General features: G+C 35.9%; 1 protein-coding gene across 2 annotated transcripts in view; it reads left to right on the top strand.

The window, feature by feature from the left end:
* Positions 1-13721, top strand: part of LBR (lamin B receptor) — a 90654-nt gene that overhangs the window by 50504 nt on the left and 26429 nt on the right. The window contains exons 6-13 of one of the 2 annotated variants that reach the window (XM_053712604.1): positions 4777-4949; positions 6943-6997; positions 7291-7479; positions 7739-7839; positions 7989-8114; positions 10151-10319; positions 10925-11005; positions 11139-11261. In XM_053712604.1, coding sequence (XP_053568579.1) covers positions 4777-4949; positions 6943-6997; positions 7291-7479; positions 7739-7839; positions 7989-8114; positions 10151-10319; positions 10925-11005; positions 11139-11261 — 1017 coding nt within the window. Of the gene's footprint in view, positions 1-4776; positions 4950-6942; positions 6998-7290; positions 7480-7735; positions 7840-7988; positions 8115-10150; positions 10320-10924; positions 11006-11138; positions 11262-13721 lie in introns of both variants that reach the window. The other variant, XM_053712603.1, reaches the window with a different exon arrangement.

Here is a 13721-nt window from a genome sequence, read left to right as displayed (position 1 = left end):
ATTCCATAGATATCAAGCTTTTATCTTGGAATGTTCTGTTTTTAGTAGCTATTCGGCTCGAAGAGTTTCAGAGTTATCTGCCTTGCAGTGTGATTCCCCTTATCTGATCTTCCATGCAGATAAGGTAGTATTGCGTACCAAACCTGGGCTTCTTCCTAAGGTGGTATCTAATAAGAATATCAATCAGGAGATTGTTGTTCCGTCCCTGTGTCCTAATCCTTCTTCAAAGAAGGAACGTCTATTACACAATCTTGACGTGGTTCGTGCTTTAAAGATTTATTTGCAAGCTACTAAAGATTTTCGTCAAACATCTGCATTGTTTGTTGTCTACTCTGGACAGAGGAAAGGCCAAAAGGCTTCAGCAACTTCTCTTTCTTTTTGGTTAAGAAGTATAATCCGCTTATCTTATGAGACTGCTGGCCAGCAGCCTCCTGAAAGAATTACAGCTCATTCCACTAGAGCGGTGGCTTCCACATGGGCTTTTAAAAATGAGGCTTCTGTTGAACAGATTTGTAAGGCGGCGACTTGGTCTTCGTTTCATACTTTTTCTAAATTCTACAAATTTGATACTTTTGCTTCTTCGGAGGCTATTTTTGGGAGAAAGGTCTTACAGGCAGTGGTGCCTTCCGTTTAAGCGCCTGCCTTGTCCCTCCCTTCATCCGTGTCCTATAGCTTTGGTATTGGTATCCCACAAGTAATGGATGAATCCGTGGACTGGATACACCTTACAAGAGAAAACAAAATTCATGCTTACCTGATAAATTTATTTATCTTGTGGTGTATCCAGTCCACGGCCCGCCCTGTCATTTTAAGGCAGGTTTTTTTTTATTTTTAAACTACAGTCACCACTGCACCCTATAGTTTCTCCTTTCTCTTGCTTGTCTTCGGTCGAATGACTGGTAGTGGCAGTTAGGGGAGGAGCTATATAGACAGCTCTGCTGTGGGTGATCCTCTTGCAGCTTCCTGTTGGGAAGGAGAATATCCCACAAGTAATGGATGAATCCGTGGACTGGATACACCACAAGAGAAATAAATTTATCAGGTAAGCATAAATTTGTTTTTTTTAATCTGAGCCAGGAATGTGCTTTATAGCAGAGCTGATATGCCTAGCCAGGTCTTTATCACATTCAATTATTTGATTTCTATCTCAAACAAGGTCCTCCTATTCAGTCAGTGTAACTAGTGTATTTCTGTTTTCTGTTTGGTTATGTGTCGGTGTTTATATGTTTACTTGTGCTACTTATCTTCCACAATAATTGCTAGTGTGAGATCTGGTTAAAAATGTTTAGTCATTTTAGATTAACAATTATTTTCAGTCTGATTTAGAGATGCTTTAATAAATCGGCTTACAAAAGAAAAGATAAAAAAACAACAAACACTACTTATTTTCAAATAAAAAAATAATGTAAATTAAATTAAGTCCTTGTTATCAACGTTCTCAGAAAATGCACATTTCAATATACATAGTACTTTACTTTGTTTTGACAATTAGAGAAACTGTTCTATAATTTATTTCTGTTAATTTGCTCCTAGTGACTTAAATATATTGGAAATGGTTCCTTGCCATGAAAAATAATTTTAAAAATGTCATGTTATGCTCTGACCAAAAAAATATGGCTATAAAAAAGGGGGGGCAGCACAAAACCTAAATACGCCAATGTCCCCTATCAATCGGCAAGATTTCTGGCTCCCAGGTGTCTTTTGTACAGCTAACAAGCTGAGATTAGTAGCACTCTCTTGAAGGGAGTGCTCCTAATCTCAGCTTGTTACCTCTGTAAGACACCTGTCCACAGAAGCAATCAATCAGATTCCAAACTCTCCACCAAGACCAAAGAGCTGTCCTAGGATGTCAGGGACAAGATTGTAGACCTACACAATGCTGGAATGGGCTACAAGACCATCACCAAGCAGCTTGGTGAGAAGGTGTCAAACAGTTGGTGCGATTATTCACAAATGGAAGAAACACAAAATAACTGTCTGTCTCCCTCGGTCTGGGGCTTTATGCAAGATCTCACCTCGTGGAGTTTCAATGATCATGAGAACGGTGAGGAATCGGCTCAGAACTACATGGGAGGATCTTGTCAATAATCTTAAGGCAGCAGGGACCATAGTCACCAAGAAATCAATTGGTGTAACACTACGCCGTGAAGGACTGAAATCCTGCAGCGCCCGCAAGGTCACCCTGCTAAAGAAAGCACATGTACAGACCCATCTGAAGTTTGCCAATGAACATCTTTATGATTCAGAGGAGAACTGAGTGAAAGTGTTGTGGTCAGATGAGACCAAAAAAAAGCTCTTTGGCATCAACTCAACTTCCCGTGTTTTGGAGGAGGATTCAAATAAACCTACCATTAAAATTAGACTGATCATTTCTTTGTCAGTGGGCAAACTTACAAATTCAGCAGGGGATCAAATTATTTTCCCTCACTGTAGAAGGGTGGCACGGTTGCCTGATGTTCAGGCTTTAGTTTAAATTAAACCAGTTTTTAAGCCTACGGTCCCTCCTGGAAATCATAACCTTGTTCTCAAAGTTTTGCAGCATGCTCCTTTCGAGCCTATGCACACCCTTGATATTAAACTATCTTGGAAGGTGTTATTCTTGTTGGCAATTTCTTATGCACATAGAGTTTCGGAACCGTCTGCTCTTCAGTGTGATCCTCCTTATCTTGTGTTTCACGCGGGTAAGGGTGTCCTTTGGACAAAGTTTGGGTTTCTACCCTAGGTGATTTCTTCAGCTAACATAAATCAGGATATTGTAGTTCCCTCTCTTTGTCCAAATCCGGGTTCTTCTAAGGACAGGTTGTTGCATAATCTAGACGTGTTTAGGGCATTAAAGTTCTACCTTCATGCTACCAATGTTTTTCATCAATCTCCGTACCTGTTTGTACTTTTTTTTTTTCTTCTGGTAAGCGCAAGAGTCGGAGGGCTTCTGCAATTTGTCTGGTTGATAAGTCTTATTCGTACGGCCTACTTGGAAGCGTGGCAGCAGCCTCTGGCTCGTATTACTGCTCACTCTACTTGTTCGGTGGCTATGTCTTGGGCCTCCAAGAATGAGACTTTGGTTAAACAGATATTTAAGGCTGCGACCTGCTCCTCTTTAAATACTTTCACTAAATTCTATCGGTTTGATGTTTTTTCCTTGGCTGAGGCATCGTTTGGGAGAAAGATTCTTCAAGTGGTAGTATCCAGTAACTAAAGACTGCATCACCTTTCTTGTCCCACCCTACTTTTTGTCAACTTCACTGCTTGGGTATAGTTTCCCATATGTAAGAATTTGTGGACTCACTACCATTAGAAAGAAAATATAATTTATGCTTACCTGATGAATTTTCTTTCTTGGTAGTGAGTCCACCAACTTGCCTGACTAATATAGCTGCGACAGTCTAGTTGGCACTTCTGTACCTCTTTTTGATCTGATTTTTTTTTTTTTTTTTCAGTTTGAACTGGCAGTAAAGGGGAAGTAGTAGGGATAGTTTAATGCTCTGTTTGGGGTGTCTCGACTCCTCCTAATATCAAGGTGTTGTATTAAGAATATGTAACCATAAGAATTTGTGGACTCTCACTACCAAGAAAGAAAATAATTTCAGGTAAGCATAAATTATATTTTCTTAACCTTTCACCAATTAGCTATCTCTTTTTCAATTACACAGTTTCTTTTTTACTCGCCCTCATAAGACGAATCTGATAAGATCACAAACTCTATATGACATTTTATTGTTAAAGACCATAACAGATTAGAGGTACAACCTCAGTTTCTTATATTCCGGCTTATTCTCTCCCATCTTATACCTCTCATTGGGAGATATAGCTGCATCTATCACTCTCTAAAGATCAATGGGGGAAAAAAATCCTTTCCACTAAGACTCTTTATTATCTTTTACCCTTATTCGCCTCTATTCCATTTGGTCTTTCATACCAGGGGAATGTTGGAGAGTGTGTGGGGGGGGGGGGGAGAGGGTACTCTTAGATCAAACCTGGTGTGACTGTAAGGTTAATTAAGCCATACCGGGCCAAGGTGATCGTTGTCTAACTAGGTTGCTCTATAGAGAAATCTCCATTCATTTTCCTTTTTAACCTACCCAACCATTGATAACAAGAAAATCTAAACATGCCTTATTTCTAATGATGATAAATTGGGTTAAACATTTTATACTTCATTGTAAACAGCATGTCCCACTCCTTCCTAGTGAGGCAAAAAAGCAAGCACAATTTTTACACTAAAACAAAGGTGTATAGTGTCCTTTAACTAAGCTTTTAACCAACCCTTTTGTGTTAGTGAAAGGCACAATAAAGTCAAAGTGAAACTTTAATGATTTAGATAGAACATGGAATTTTAAACCACTTTACAATTTACGTCAAAATTGTTTCATTCATTTGGTAGTGTTTGTTGAAAAACATCCCTAGGTAGACTCAGGAGCAGTAATGCATTACTGGGCGCTAGATGCTCATTGCTGGCTCCACATATCTGCATCTTGTCATTTGCTTTCCTGATGTGTTCAGCTAACCCCTAGTAGTGCATTAAGAGTGAAGCAAATTTCGTTATTAAAATTATATTTAAAAATAAGTAAATTGGAAAGAAAGAGAACATTTTTTGGTTTAATTTCCTTTTAAACACAATTCTTTTCAGGCAATAAAAAAAATGCAGTAGTACATAAGAGCATTTTATTGCTAATTTATGTCCCTTTAAAGATAAATTGACATTAAATGCATAGTCAAACAATTTAAAACCTCATTTTAGCAATATGAATTTATTTCAATAATTTTCTTCTTTTCTAGGTGCGTTTTTCCTAATTATCACCATGCCACTGCTTCTCTTCTATATGCTGATGACGTGTATGCAAACGAATGCAAATATTTATTTTACAAAGTCGGACTTCATTAACACCTTTGGGCTTTTTCTTTTGTTTATATTTTTGCAAGCTTTTCTTTATGTGGTTCCAATTGGAAAGGTAAATAATTCACTAGCTTCATTTTTTGTAAAAGCGAATATATTTTTATGCATTAACTGCTATCTTTAACATTGCATACAAACAATATAATATACTCTACCTTTTATTTTATGTGCAATGCAAAAGAAATTTTTTCAACAAAAAATATATAATATCCTTTCTTTTCCATCATAGATGTAGAATATTTACATTAATAAACCATAGCTATACAAAATTGACACTAAACATAAGCTGCTTTTTTTTTTATATATATTTTTTTAATAAACATAAAACATCTCTATACTGTGCATGATAGTGATATTTTGAAGCAACCGTCAGCTCTTATAGATAATAATTTTTATTTTGTTTTAGCCCCAATATTGCAGTTATTCAAGTTTTAGCCTTTTTTTTATTTTTTTTCTGGCACGGACCAAGTTGTGCTTTCCAGTGGAACAAGAATGTGCTTGTATATACATTACACATAAATCCACAGTCTATATTGAGTAGAGTATGGGAAATCACATCAATGTTTTCCATTGAAGAAGGCTGTATTGCCATATTATTATTATTATTATTTATTATTATTATTCTTTATTTATAAAGCGCCAACAGATACCGCAACGCTGTTCATAGGTAACAAAGATAAAAGGACAGTACAATATGAGACACCAGACAAAATTTAACAAACAAATACAGGAGGAATTGGGAGCCCTGTTCTCGTGGGAACTTACAATCTAAATGGGTAGGAGGGTGAGAAACAGGAGGTGGGGACTGCAAAGGTGGGAATGATGTTAGTGTGAAGTTAGATGAGGGCAACTATTAGGCAAGTGGAATTCATTGGTTACTGATTTGGTGATAGGCTTCCCTGAACAAGAAGGTCTTTAGGGAGCATTTAAAGGGGGAGAGGTTGGGGAAAATCTGACAGCTCTAGGAAGTGAGTTCCAGAGGGTTGGTGCCGCACAAGAGAAGTCCTGTAGTCTAGCATGAGAGGAGGTGATGGTAGTAGAGGCAAGGAGTAGATCGTTGTTGGATCTTAGGGGACGGGCTGGAGTATATTTGTTGATGAGTGAGGACAGGTATGGGGGGGCTGCATTGGTAAGTGTTTTGTAGGTCAGAGTGAGAATTTTGAATTTAATTCTGCTGTGAATGGGGAGCCAGTGAAGGGACTCAGAGGGGGTGCGGCAGATACAGAGCGTCGGGAGAGGTGGATTAGCCTAGCAGAGGCATTTAGGATGGATTGAAGGGAGGGAGGCGGGAAAGAGGAAGGCCAGTTAGTAGTGGGTTAGTGGGTCTAAAGTATGCACATACACATACAGATATTTTACAAAAAGGGAGTAAATATGATTTGGACATATAAAATCTAATTCACCAAAATAATGTTACTATAAATGGAATAGTAGGTGAAAACAAGTTCCCGGTTCTTCATGTCATAAATGAAAAAAAAAAACAACACTTTTTTTATTCCATATACATTTAAAAAAAAAAACAGGTGTTTCTATTATGGATCAACGAGTGAAACGGTTACTCATTCAGGCTTGCTGTCGTAATCATGAGGGTCTATTACAGCAATAGGCTAAAGAAACCTTAAGTGTCTAACTTCTTGATCCATAATGGAGGCACCTTTTTTTTAGTTTGTTTTTATGTCATATCCAATAAAACATTTCTATACTGCAGGCAGATCTGCATTATGCTGTTGGCACGCACGGCTATTGGCTAAGAGGTGGAATAGTCACCTCATTGAAAAAAAACCCAGTGCTGTTGGCAGCCAGAGCCGCTAGGCTTAGTAGTAAAGCCCGGGCAAAATAAAAAGGCACCTTTTCACCTATTTTTTTTTTTTTTTTTTTTAAAAACTGATAAATGAAGGTGGCCTTTATTTTTAGTGATGGTAAAAACGGTAGGATTTACTATCACTTTAAGCTTTTAAAGTTTGTATCCTCAATGCATGATTTTGTGGTGGTAATTTTCAATCCTCTTTATTTTTGACATTACTGAATTACACATACTTCTTTTTTAGATGGCAGATGGTGCACCACTCGTAAATGGAAAAAGGTTGAAGTACAAAGTAAATGGTATGTTATTTAGCTTCTAATCATGGAAACACACTATTATGGTGTTTGATAGTTTTCTGTAAAGTAAATACATTTTTATAAAAGTAACTTAAAAATACAAACTTAATGGCCTGTTACTCCTCTTCATATCACAATGAGCCTAAAAATTCTGAAGAGATTTGCATAACCTGCAATTGCTGAAACCATTATCTATTGCTTGCACATAAACTCTGCACTTATTTCTTGGCCTTGGGATTTGGGGCAATGTTCACTGGCTTGTTCTGTTGTAAAATACATTTTCTAATTCCTTTTAGGATTGTATGCTTTGCTTCTGACTGCTGCAGTAGTAGCAACACTGCTTTACAAGATTGATCTCCTTTATGTCTATGACCATTTTATTCAGTTTGCTGCTTCTGCTACCCTGTTCTCTGTTTTAATAAGCATCTACTATGGAGTTTCTTCAAATGTTCCGAAAGAAGAACTATCTGTGGCGGGGCATTCTGGTAAGCTTTTTACCCTCTTTAATAGGTTTTAAACTGCATTTATCAAGAAAGTAACTCTGTCCATATACCTGTTATTCTGAGCTAAAATACTTACACATTAATTAAAATATATATATATTTTAATTATTTTTTTACCTAATTTTTTTATACTATCAACTGGTTATATTCAATTTATATGGCCAGAATTTTTTGTACATCTTAGACTATTATATTTACATTTTATATACTATATTACAAATCATTCACTTTTTTTTAGCAGGAAATTTCTTCTATAAGTTCTTTATGGGCCGAAAATTAAGTCCTCGAATTGGACACATTGATGTGAAATGTTTCAGTATACGTTTGGGACTAATTGGCTGGGTAGGTAATTTAATATGTCCAATGTTTTAAAGCAAATTTCGATTTTTAAACTAGATATGTTGCTGAGGTAATGCTTGCCAAGCTGTATTTATCTGTAAAGAAAATAATGCGTTCATACCTTTTCAATTTTTGTTTCCTCTTCCCCATAGGTATTAATTAATGTAGTAATGTTGCTAGCGGAATTGAAATTGCAGCAACGTGATATACCTTCAGCATCAATGATCTTGGTAAACAGTTTTCAACTGTTGTATGTCATTTATACACTTTGGAATGAGGTAATTATATTTTGGAAAATAAAACCTCTAGTCTTGATGATAAAAACACATTTCAATAAGTTTAAAAATCCAAATGGAAAAAAATGCTGTTTAAAAGCAAAATTAATTTTGGATTAACTGGTTCTTTTTATTGTTATAGGTTGTTTAGTTAGTTTCTTGCTATATACTTTTCAAGACATCTTTATTTTGAGTGTGCATTTTGTATGTGTAATATTTGTTGCCATAGAAATATTTAGGAAGCCCTTCTTGTGTAAAGCCAATTCACTTCCAGTCACAAATTGTAATATTTAATAGTCGTTAAAATGAACAAACAAGGGACAGTAATCTTAGTTATTTGTTCTGCAACATGTGCAGAATTATGTAACATTTAACCTAGCAGAACCTGTAAATTTTAAAAAAAAATCTAACCTCTAAAAGTTTACTTACCTTAATCGCCATCCTTTTTCTGCTCAGCTGTTTTTTTCAAAAGTGAGTCACATGCTCGCTGTCTAATCACAGACCTCTTGATCACGCCATTTAACTAAATATAGTGTGCTACTGTGCTGGGTAAAGCAGCTGTTTCGGCTTAATATATAAGCTATTGTCAAGACATCCAATGTGTGTAAAACCACCACTATCAAACTCCAAATATTTATTACCTATAACCCCACCCATTGTGTAAGTTAAAAGGTGCCAAACTGATGTCACTAATGGTATCTTACATTTTAACCACTAGCACATAGCTATCCCACATTAGCTATGTATATGTTCACTTGGTAATCATATATATTGTATCATCCTCTCTTATGTAGACACACTTTTACTGTTCATATTTAATACCTTATTTATCCACAAGTGGTAAATTGTGGCCACATGTCATGGAAACTGTAGCACAGTTCTTTTAGTTAGCCTTGTGGTGCCTTGTTGAATCCATGTGATCTATTTAGTAGAGTAATGTAGTTGCTATGCAACCTCCCTCAAACATTGGGTTTAATATATATAATCCCCTTTACTATGAAGAGGCTATACGATAATCACTTTAATTATGGTTGTTACGCAGTCCAGCAAAGATTCGGTTAAACGCATTGTAGTATGTTTTATGGCTTAGGCAGCAGTTCAGTTATCACTTATATCATATAAATAAAGGTATATTCAAACTTGCTAGTAAATGATGCTTCATTTATTAGTGTGTTATACTGTGATGTTTTGGATTAATTAATTACCAATTCATCTATCTATGCTATTTTTGAGGTTTGGTCTAAGAAACCTAGAAAAAGTCCCTCAGTCTACGTCTCTGATTGTATACCATTCATCGTTACATGCACTGCTTACATTGTCAATGCAAACTTTTCTTTTTCTATACATCCGCAACTAAATCCTTTAATAAATAGCAAGCAGGATTACAAATAAACATACATATAGCACATACATGTTCATATCCACGTCTGTTCTACCATTAATGTTACCATCTCTTAAACTGAATGTGATTCTTTTAGTGCTCCAACCCCATCTGTCCAGTAGTTTGCCTTAAAGCTCAATTGTTTTCCACCGGACATATAATTTGTGGAATGTACCTGTATTAAAAAGAAATCTCTGCTCTCAGAAAAGAAAGTGTAGATATTCTACTATAAACTTGCAGGTTTTAATGTTTTAGGCCTATGACAAACTGCTGCTAGAACATAAAGCATTTTAAACTTTTAATCCTCTGTTAGAAAATGAAACTCCTGACAGGAGTGACTCTAGCCAAACAGCATATGTACCTACTGGAAAGTTTTTAATTACTATATGATGGAGGGTTATGTGATATTATTTATTTCAGAGCTCATAGTGCCATTAATAATTTTGTAATGTGTGACGTTAGTTTGGCCTACTTCATACAACTCTAGCAGTACATTAAACTTCATGTATCTATCAATACATTACACTTAATGTAAATTAAAATACTTCATGCCTACCAACAGAAGAGGAAAAAAGTCTGGGGGTTAAACACCCTTTAACAACATTCTTGTGTTTTGTTTTTTTAGTAATTTTAATTTTTTTTTAATCTCATTTTTCAGGAACGTATGTTGACAAGTTTGGAAATTGTACACAAAGGATATGGTTTTATGTTTGCATTTGGAAACCTAGTGTGGGTTCCTTTCACTTACAGTTTGCAGGCCTTGTATTTGGTCACTCACACTGTAGAAATTTCCTTGCCCCTTGCTTTAGCTTCTGTTGCTTTAAAAGGTAAGATTTTTCATCATAAGAGTATAGAATGTTTTCCACTTTAAAGGGACATTAAACACTAAATAAATGCTAGATAGAATGATGCATTCAAAGAAAAGATTAGTCCATGAGTAACCTGTAGATGTATTTTTTAAAGTTTCATTAGTTGTTTAAAAAGTGACAAAATAAGTGTAAAGTTTTAGTGTCTATAAACACTGGGAGCTGCCATGTTGTAACTTGTGTTACCTTCTCTGCTGTGGCCAATTAGGGACAGTTATAAATAGGTCACTAGAGTGTGCAGCCAATGGCTGTGTGAGATATAACAGTGTTCTGCACTTCCATTTCTAACAGGAACTGAAAAGCTCACAATTTCAGAATGGAAGGACAAAATAAATAATGAAAGTATATTTCAGAGTTGTTTTATATATACAATTTATCATTTTATATTACCATCTCAAAGTGTTTAATGTCCCTTTAATGTCTCCATATGATTCTTTCTAATTCTATAAGCCATTTAAAGGGGTTTTATCCAATAAATTCTCAATGCTGTTGATTACATAAGTTTAAATTGTGTAATATGGAAAAAAACATTTCTCTTATAATGTAAGCATTCTGTTTTTAATTAGTTATTGGATTCTCTGTATTCCTGGTTTCAAACAACCAGAAGTATGATTTCAGGAAAAACCCAGATGATCCAAGATCAGCAGGTTAGTAAATATTTATTATGCTTAACTTGTCATGCAGTTGATAGGCGTTAATTAATCTTTGCTTTACTTTTCCATTATTCCAGATTAGAATAAATGTATTTCTGATTCCTTCCTGTTTTTTTCTTTTTACAAGATTTGGAAACTATTTCTACATCAGCTGGAAATAAACTCCTCATCTCTGGTTGGTGGGGGATTGTTCGTCATCCAAACTACTGTGGTGATATTATCATGGCTTGGTCTTGGTGTCTGCCTTGTGGTATGTAAAATATACACAATTGGTGACAGGGTAGAGAAATGATAGAACTTTGTAATTCCTAGTCTAGTTTCTACTGTTTGCTTTTAATTCAATATAAAACATTGTGCATTATAGAAAACAAAAATGCTATTTTCAGATTACTAAAGTCTTTAAATGAATTAAAGGAATACTGAACCCAATTTCTTTCTTTCATGATTCAGATAGAGCATGCAATTTTTTTTTATCAACTTTCTAATTTACTCCTATTAATTTTATCTTTGTTCTCTTGGTATCTTTATTTGAAAAAGCAGGAATGTAAGCTTACGAGACAGCCCATCTTTGGTTGAGAACCTGGGTTACGCTTGCTTATTGGTAGCTAAATGTACCCACCAATCAGTAAGCACTATCCAGTGTTCTGAACCAAAAATGGGCTGTCTTGTAAACTTACATTCCTGCTTTTTCAAATTTCTTTGCTGCTATTTTGCTTTTTCAAATAGATAACTAGAGAATTCCCTCTAGAAAAGCCATATATTACATACAAAGACAGCATACATAGCACACCTCATGTGAATGGTGGTTGCCCTCATTCAGATTTGTATCTCATGCTCTTCTGTGTACCAGGTAATTGCTGTTGGAATGGCGGCCATCTGTTTACTAAGCAAATGTGTGCTCTATAATAGACCCTTACATTCCACCTTCTAAAATGGATGTATCACTTAATTGATCACAATGATAACAACAATCATTTGACTAATAGAACCATATGCAGATAAAGTAAAATTCCAATTATCCTAGTTTTAGTTGTGGGTGTAATCTAGATTTCTCTTGTTAAGTGTATCCAGTCCACGGATCATCCATTACTTATGGGACACTAACTCCTCCCCAACAGGAAGTGCAAGAGGATTCACCCAGCAGAGCTGCCATATAGCTCCTCCCCTAACTGCCTTTACCAGTCATTCTCTTGCACCCAACGAATAGATAGGATGTGTGAGAGGACTGTGGTGATTATACTTAGTTTCATACCTTCAATCAAAAGTTTGTTATTTTATAATAGCACCGGAGTGTGTTATTCCTTCTCTGGTAGAATTTGAAGAAGAATCTACCTGAGTTTTTCTATGATTTTAGCCGGAGTAGTTAAGATCATATTGCTGTTTCTCGGCCATCTGAGGAGAGGTAAACTTCAGATCAGGGGACAGCGGGCAGATTAATCTGCAAAGAGGTATGTAGCAGCTTATTATTTTCTGACAATGGAATTGATGAGAAAATTCTGCCATACCGATATAATGTAAACTCAGCCTTAAATGCAGTAGCAGCAACTGGTATCAGGCTGTCATGTATGTATATTTTACACTTCAGTATTCTGGGGAATGGCACTTCACTGGAATTATACTGTATGCATAAAACTTTAGCCTAATTTGCAGGGACTACCAACAGGCTTTTTAATAACACTCAATTTATTAATGTTAAACGTTTTTTGCTGGCATGTAAAATCGTTTAATTTTCTGAGGTACTGGGTGAAAAAATGTTTTGGGCACTATTTTTTTCCACTTGGCAGTCGTTTTTATTTAATTTATGACAGTTTACTGATCTCTCTCACTGTTATGTGTGAGGGGGAGGGGCCTTTTTTGGTGCTTTTGCTACGCATCAAAAAATTCAGTCAGAAGTTTGTCTTCCCTGCATGATCCGGTTCATCTCTACAGAACTCAGGGGTCTTCAAAACTTGTTTTGAGGGAGGTAATCACTCACAGCAGAGCTGTGATATTGTAGTTGACTGTGATAAAAAAAACGTTTATTTCTGTATTTTTTTTTATTTTTTTTCTGCTATCAGGGTTAGTTATCCTTTGCTAATGGGAGCAATCCTTTGCTAAAATTGTGTTTTTTACAAAGATTTGATGCTATAACTTTTCAGTTTATTAATTTTCAACTGTCATAACTTTTTCTGTGCTTCTTATAGGCACAGTACGTTTTCATATTATAGTAAATTACTTGAAAAGTATTTCCAAGTTGCTAGTTTATTTGCTAGTGTGTTAAACATGTCTGATTCAGAGGAAGATATCTGTGCTATATGTGCTAAAGCCAAAGTGGAGCCCAATAGAAATTTATGTACTAACTGTATTGATGCTACTTTAAATAAAAGTCAATCTGTACAAATTGAACATATTTCACCAAACGAGGGGAGAGTTATGCCGACTAACTCGCCTCACGTGTCAGTACCTGCATCTCCCGCTCGGGAGGTGCGTGATATTGTAGCGCCGAGTACATCTGGGCGGCCATTACAAATCACATTACAGGATATGGCTACTGTTATGACTGAAGTTTTGGCTAAATTACCAGAACTAAGAGGTAAGCGTGATCACTCTGGGGTGAGAACAGAGTGCGCTGATAATATTAGGGCCATGTCAGACACTGCGTCACAATTTGCAGAACATGAGGACGGAGAGCTTCATTCTGCGGGTGACGGTTCTGATCCAAACAAACTGG

The sequence above is a fragment of the Bombina bombina genome, chromosome 4, assembly GCF_027579735.1.
Source record: "Bombina bombina isolate aBomBom1 chromosome 4, aBomBom1.pri, whole genome shotgun sequence".
In the NCBI taxonomy this organism is placed as follows: domain Eukaryota; kingdom Metazoa; phylum Chordata; class Amphibia; order Anura; family Bombinatoridae; genus Bombina; species Bombina bombina.
This window is presented reverse-complemented; position numbering and strand designations above follow the sequence as displayed.